This window comes from Styela clava, chromosome 10 (genome assembly GCF_964204865.1).
Source record: "Styela clava chromosome 10, kaStyClav1.hap1.2, whole genome shotgun sequence".
In the NCBI taxonomy this organism is placed as follows: domain Eukaryota; kingdom Metazoa; phylum Chordata; class Ascidiacea; order Stolidobranchia; family Styelidae; genus Styela; species Styela clava.
Genome location: NC_135259.1, coordinates 21,485,900 through 21,493,762, shown reverse-complemented (window position 1 = coordinate 21,493,762; position 7,863 = coordinate 21,485,900). Strand labels below are relative to the sequence as shown.

The window sequence follows — 7,863 nt, the reverse complement described above, 5'->3', positions numbered from 1 at the left end:
CAATTAACTCTGTAATAAACTATAATAACATTAATATATATTTTCTAAGAGCAGGGAAGCCCAATTTCTAATACATTCTGAAGACCAATATTAAATAGAAAAAAAATATCACAATTTCCCACAGTTTTATGTCAAAAATATCAAACAAAATTAAGTTTTGGGGAAATAGACGAAACCGAATTGTTCATTACTTCAAATACATCTTAAAAAACATTTTCAGATATAAAATAAGGATTTTTTTAAGTTTTATGAAATTGAATAAATTTTTTTCATCATACATAAAGTTTTTTGATTCATTCCTGAAATCAAAGATTTTTAAATTAAATTTACGGTAAATAATTTTAAACCTCTCCGAAGAGTCGATTGGGTTTTGGGCATCCCTGATAAACATTGTACAAGAACATGAGATTGACGTCAAAAATATTTCATTTAAATACATTTGAAAATACCCTGGTATAAGCAATAATGTTCACAAATAACAATAACTAACAACAAACACACCGAATAGCTTACTTAAACTGTTACGGCAAAGCAGTTAATAATAGGCAGCACCAATTACAACACCAGTCGTGACAAAAAAAAATCAAAAGAGCAAAATAAAATCTTTGAAAAATAAATAAACAAAAGTTAGGAGACGCTATTTTGGCAACAAGACAAAGTATAATTTTTTATGTCAGTGGTTAACAAGCAATTTTCCCTAAAACAACTTTTCCTCTGATTGATTGAACATGACCTTGTTAGCATGTAACCGTACAAACAATCAAAAAAAAACTGATGAAATTACATTTTGTGTAGATATGCGGTTCTAACCTTTTTCTTATTTTGCAGATGAAGTCATTATAGTATTTTTAGTTGTATATTTTAAACTTGAATAAAGTCAAATGCAGTTATGAATCAGTTAAATTTTAAAGTATATCCGACCAAGGCAGTGGCTATAAGTTAATATATATTGATCGTTGGTCACACAAGAAAAAAAAAAGGTTAGCTTATCATAGGGTCGCCATTTTATTGCCTCTCCTGAACATTTTTGCCAAAAATTTACATCTCCTCGCCATAGCAGGGTGGTTCACCGTAAGAACTGACCTATGACAAATACCTACTGAATATTTGTACCCAGGGCACAGCCAGGATTTTCAACCTTATGAAACAGTTGCTGTGATTGCGCGTTCGGTAAAGGAGCCAGCTTTTTCAGCGTAAAATGACTTTTCTGCCATGTAAAATATTCACTCCATGACAACAACGAGAATCTAAAATGTCTAAGACAATCAACGATTTTTAGCAAAATGCAAGCGCACATATTATTGGCAAATTTTCCAGTCTTTTAATAATTTTGAAACAGAGGTTACAAGACCGAAAACCCCTTGGCTGTACCCCACTGTTTGTACCTACTTGATATTAGAAATATCCCGGTTAAATTCGACTTTAAGCAGTGACTTGATATTTGCTTTATCAGAAAAACAAACGGTAGGCTTATCACACTGATCACACTATTGTGAAAATTAGTCTGAATGCAGGATTGCTGAATGACTGAATAATTTGAAATGAAAAAGAGTTGGAAAATTCAAGTTCAAAGCATTCGCAACCAGCACAAAGTCCAATGATATTGTAAAGTTTCTTTTCCAAAGAGCAGAAAAAATATACAAGATATTTAAAGCTAAAATTTTAAGAAAAATTCAAATTCTAATCTTCAAACTAATGTTACCACAATGTCCACAAATTTATAAAAAAAATTCTCTCAAGAGAGATACCGGGTCTTGTGCAGTTTCTTGCCAAAATAACTTCTAGTAGACATGGCATAAATTTTTCGCATATGTCATTCCTAACCCAAACTTAGGAGTACATGTGTTACTAAACTAGACTCAAGATATTTTCTTCCAAATTGCACTGTGCGTTAAAATTTCAAGGATGACCCAAGAAGAATTTTTCAGAATATATCGAGCCATTATTTGAGTGAGTTTAGCGTTTAAAAATCTACCCCTCCACTTCAAAGTCCATGGACTTTATTTTCCGAGAACAACTCTCTAAATTTCTAGTAGTATTCGAACTATCCAAGCCATTAATCCGTATCTAAATTCATCTAAAATCTGTATAACTTTGAAAATTTCCTCTTATTTCAGTCTTATCATCCAATACATGACGAAAAACACCGCCATAGCAAAGAGGAATAAGTAACAGTACATTTTTCCGTATCCGTGCCTCGCTATTCCCTTCAGTCGACCCATCGTTGATCCGAGAAAACCCCCAACCTTGTCCATGTCATCGTCCATACCTGGAAAGGAAAATAAATAAGTTGTTGTTGGACTTGAAAATTACAAATGGCGAACCACGGCCTCTCGTTCAGTTACCAGTAAGAGTCTGTCTCGGGCGGAACTCTATTGGTACCATATTTGGCATGAGCTGTTGAAAATTGAGGACTTGATTAAACTAAAAGCGCGTGCCAAGTCATGTCATTCCTAATCTCCACCTAACTACAGCATCCAAAATTTACGACAGAGTGACGAAACAAAGCACGCCAAAATATTCGGATGATCGTCCAAAAGACTAAAACACGCAACGATTACCTCGAGACGAGCAACCAATTTCTCTTGTTTTCTCCCCGTAACAACCTCGATAAGAGAGAGATCGCTGGTGTTAGTAAGTTCATTATTGTCGGCGCAGTTGTCATTTCGGACGATCATGGCTATGCTTTAGAAAGCTATATGACATGATTTTGATGTCGCAGTGACATAATTTATGGACGGCGTAGTCAGGTGGGGGTTAGGAATCAAATATGCAAAATTGTTACGACAACTCCACTAGAAGTTACAGTATTGAGGTGCGAAAGTACACGAGACCCAATATCACATTGGTTAAAAACTTATTTGCGTTTCAAGCAACATAGGAATATTATTACAGATACAGTTAACAGCACATTGTAATAAATTTTTTACCAACCCGCTAATTCCCGATTCTGTAGTCTGACTTCTTCTCCTATATCAATTGTCAAAGTTTTAAGAGCGGAAACTTTATGTTTTAATTCCTCTTCCATACGGTCATTCTCCTCTCCATAAACCGACCGTTGTTGTCCCCCCATAGGGGAATACCCGGTCCCAGCACGCCGCATTATTTCAGTACAGTTATGTTGTCAAAACGGCAAAATAAATTTCTCCAATTTTAAACGATTTTTGAGTATTTGTACGGCAGTCAGTGACAAGTATCAAAAACCTTATTGACGCAGTTTCAAAATGTTCCTTCTTGAATTCCAATCTATTAGGCTATAATAATCTAACACTTATTATTTCTTAGTCTTCTCGCCTATTACGTAGCAAATTATGCAGAAAAAAACGTAGAAAGGTCTGAAATTAAAAACGCAGAAATCAGAGAAACGGCAACAACATAAGGCGGAGACCGATAATAGGAACTTAGAGGATGTGGTGGACTGAGTCAATATTTTACTAAAATGCGTCAATGATTTGCACAAACCACCATATGGAATAAGATAGGATTCTGAAACAGTATTTATCCCGGGGGGAGGAAAGCCGATAAGAATGTTTATCCATATGGCAAACCACAGCCTCTCGTCCGGTTACCATTCCAAGTCGGGTATGTGATTAGTTATATTGTTCGTTTTTGGAAGCATGGACTTGGTGGTGGAGGAAGCCGTAACCGACCAGCGGTTACGTGAATCAACCAACGACGGCGAGGAGTCCAGCAATCCTCTCGCACATAACCATCCCTGCATGGGATTCGAACCTGCGAACCCACGCAGAGTAATTAGGGGTGCGGTGGCGAGCGTATAGGATCCTAACGCTTAGTCCGTTGAGCCACACCATCGAACATTTGGTCACGATATAAGTTTGGTTCCGATAAAAGTCACAGTTGGTCCTCATCGCTATCTGTCCGAAGGTCTGCTACAAAAAACTCAACACTTTCTATGCACGCACTCAAATGGTTCGTAATGTAACCGTAACCAGTCAGCGGTTAGAGAAACATCATAATACCCGGTTTCCATGCCCGAAATGATCTGGCAACGGACGAAAGGCCGTAGTTCCCCATACGGTATGGACTTCCTCGAGCATCAACTTCCTTGTTTACTTCATGACTTTGGCTAATCGCAAGATGCGAAAAGTGACGTAACAATGCCCCCTTTTCCACTGGGACACTTTTTTCACTCAGGCAAATTTTCAGGCGTTGCCGTAAACATTACCTCGTTTTCGCGTTTTTGAACTCTATTCGTTAGTTTTCAGTTGTGTTTCTGAAATTTAAATATAAATCAGATAATTCAATGATACCTCTGTCTTCCTAGGAGTTTCAATTTAATTGCAGTAATGAAAAATTAGTGTAGAAATAGCTGTGATAGACTAGGCTAAAATTCTTTACCGGTACTTTTAAACAACAGATTGTCGAGCAGCGGTTTGTTAAAGATGGGTTTTGTATACCGTATTTCGACTGCGCTCCAATCATTGCATACCATAACGAGACTCGGAAACAAGGCAGAATAATGATAAGATTTACATATTTATCCCGGGGAGAGGAAAGCCGATAAGACGGCTTAACCATATGGCGAACAACGGCCTCTCGTCCGGTTACCATTCCATGTCAATTATGAGATTAGTTAGTTATTTGTTTTCAGAAGCATGGACTTGATGGTGGAGGAAGCCCTAACCGACCAGCGGTTACGTGAACCACCCTACGGCGGCGAGGAGTCCAGCAATCCTCTCGCACATAACCATCACTCATGGGATGCGAACCCACGCAGAGTAATCAGAAGTGCGATGGCGAGCGTATTCTTAACGCTTAGCACGATGAGCCACGCCGCCATTGCAACGGTAGCCAAAAAGGGAGTCCTGAGGAGCCATGGTCCCTCCTAATATTTTCAACATTTTTCTGGTACCGGTAGTCTATTTAGATGTTTAGATATACAAATACAAAACGCGATAGATAGAGCAAACCTGAAATCACGTAAGTAACCAGTTAAATATATTAGTATGTTTTTAAATATGCACGGTCTTGCAAGTACCAATAAAAATCATAAAAATTAAATGAAATTTCGTCAAAATTTATTTATTAATTAATATCTTACTTATTTTGTAAATACCCAGTCCAACGGGGTTAAAAGATTACCGCCGAGTTAAGACTTATTTTATATTCGCTAGGTGGCGGTATAGTTCCACACCTGGCCGTGATCATATTCACCCCTTTTATCGGTCACCGACTTTGATGGCGTGTGGAATTGTCATGATCACAGCGGCGATGGACAGTTTCATGGATATAGAAACAATGTGGAGCATCGACTTACGGCGTATTTGGATCAGTTTATATCCTAAGTTCCTAAGTACGAATTCGCTATTGTTAAATATCTACTAGAACTGAAGTCAGATAATTTGATTTCTAAGCACGCAGTCTGAAGTATGCTTAAAATTTGCAACAAAACGATGGCATAGTGCTTATAAGTTCGGTCTAACAATCTTGGTATCGCTGGAGTCCCTTGAACTCGGGATCTAATACACTAAACAGGCAGTGCGAAGTTGGTAAAATCCTGTCCGGACAAATATTGATTGACTATTTTTGCTAAGCCCCACAAATAAATTTACAAAATTAAAAAACAAAAACACTTTGTTAATTACCGACTTATTTCCCTGATTGAAAAAAATTACTTTGTTTGAAGACTCGGATGTATTAGCCTAGTACTAGTACTTAAAAACATTGAAGATTTATTTAAGTAAATGAATAACTCACGGAGCCTCTGGATTTCTCTCACGAATCCGTGGGGCTCCGTACGCAGCACTTTGATAACTTATGGTATAGGACAGGGCTACTCAACTGGCGGACCGCGGTCCAAATCCGGACCTTTCGACCATTTCATTTGGACCGCATCTGCTTGTTTATTTTGGCAGCATAAGCATCGTTTTAGTTTTAGAGGATTTTGATACAATTTAAATACACAGCTACACAGTTTGTCGTACTGGTACCGATGTGCGACATTTGTGTTCATATTTGCGAGCCATTCATTGCTCTTGTATTTAATTTAATATTGCATTTGAAATTTCGTTTATTTGATGAAATAAATTTTCTGTAATGTCCGGACCCCAGTAATTTTGAAGTTTCGTAAACGGAACTTTGGTGAAAATAGTTGAGTAGCCCTGGTATAAGACAGGCTGAAGTATATCTCATTCCCGCTCAAGCTACTTATTAGCTTATACCAGTGGTTCCAAAACCGCGGCCCGCGGGCCAATTACAGCCCCCGTAACGTTTTAATAGGGCCCGCCTAACTTGAGTGAAATAGTTTAAAACTTTATGTTTACCGAGAATTGTTATCATCGCTATCATTTAAGCACGTGTATATTCGTAACAGTTCAATTATTCGTTATCCTCATTAAAAAATGAACGCCAGTAATGAATGAGTACTGGCCTCGGACAGACGAAGCGTTACCGATATACGAATGTGCCAATGTCCTCGAATCACTCAGAATAGTTATCTTTGGAAATAATACAGGGTGTCCCACAAGGTTCCATTACATTTGAACCCACGTACATTTTAACCCACGACGATTGCACCTGCATACTATTGCACCTATGGAAATTTTTTTTGTTTTACGGATAGTTGAACCCATACTAACCATAACCCATGGGTTTAGCACCCGCGTATAGATTGAATCCGCGAATATACACATGGGTTCAAATGTACGGTCACCATTCCACAGTAATAACAACTAAAAATTTCGCCCGATTTTATAGTAACAACAATTGTAAGTTTGAATCAATTTTACTATATGATAAACGAGAACGACAAGCACAATATTATTAAACAGAGACAAAGAAAATTTTGATTGTTACCACTACAAAATCGTGCTGCGAAATTGTATATTCGTAACAATTGTTCGTCATCCTTATTATACGTGCCGTGCCGGTACCGACATAGGCCCCTTTGAAGCGCACCTCTTTCCTGGCCCGGGAATATCATTCAGCTTCTAATTTTGGCCCGCTGTCAATCAAATTTGAGAACTACTCTCTAAACCAGGGGTGGGCACGGTTTTTAGACCAGGGGCCGAAAATTTTGCCCACCTTGTCTGGCGGGCCATGTAAGTGTGACGTAAAAAGATACATTTTATGAACAATATTTCTATTGTTGCAAAAGTGGAAAACAATCAGCCTCGTGGCAAAACTGAATTTAATCGCAATTTCAACAAATTTTTTGAGATTTTTCTAGCTAAGCATCTAAATTTGGTTTTAATTTGGTTGTGGCAGCATCAGGCGTGCGAGATTGAACTACCCAATGGGCCGGATTTGGCCCGCATGCTGTAGTTTGCTCATGTCTGCTCTAAACGAAACACTATCGTGCAAGTGTGTGGTATCAGAACGCCTGTTCCAAAAATAAACCTAATTATCATGGATACCGCACAAGTATGGTACAGGGATATTAATACTTTTAAAAACCGGCCCACGTGTGATTACAAGCGCCTGAGAAAAATACGCAGACTTTAAAAATGTCGTAAATACTTTCATCAGACCGTGACCGGTGTCCTTTTGATGACTTCAGTGACAATTCCATGCCCACTACCAGGGCTGGTCATTTTGAATCGAATATTCTTGATTTATTATATAAAGCGAATCCAAGTAAATTTCACGTGTTTTTTAACAGTGCAGATGTCAGTAATGAACGAGTAGTGGCCTACGACAAACAAAGCGTTACAAATAAACAACTGTGTTTATGTGCAACAAGGTCCTTGAATCACTCAAAACAGTTATATACGGAAATACAGGATGTTCAAAAAATTTCACCCGACCTAACAGCGCTAACAATGATAATTTTGCGCGATTTTAGAGTAATAACAATTGTGAGTTTAAATAAATTTTATTGTATGATGAACGAGAACGACAAGC

General features: G+C 37.9%; 1 protein-coding gene across 1 annotated transcript; it reads right to left on the bottom strand.

Annotated features, from left to right (window-relative positions):
- Positions 1 to 8: 8 nt before the first annotated feature.
- On the bottom strand, positions 9 to 3,346 carry LOC120337263 (BET1 homolog). The gene is made up of 2 exons (XM_039404995.2): positions 2,935 to 3,346; positions 9 to 2,269 (listed from the first exon to the last, which is right to left on the bottom strand). Exons 1-2 carry the CDS (start codon positions 3,101 to 3,103, stop codon positions 2,109 to 2,111), a joined length of 330 nt encoding a protein of 109 aa, XP_039260929.2. The 5' UTR covers positions 3,104 to 3,346; the 3' UTR covers positions 9 to 2,108.
- Between the last annotated feature and the right edge of the window lie 4,517 nt (positions 3,347 to 7,863).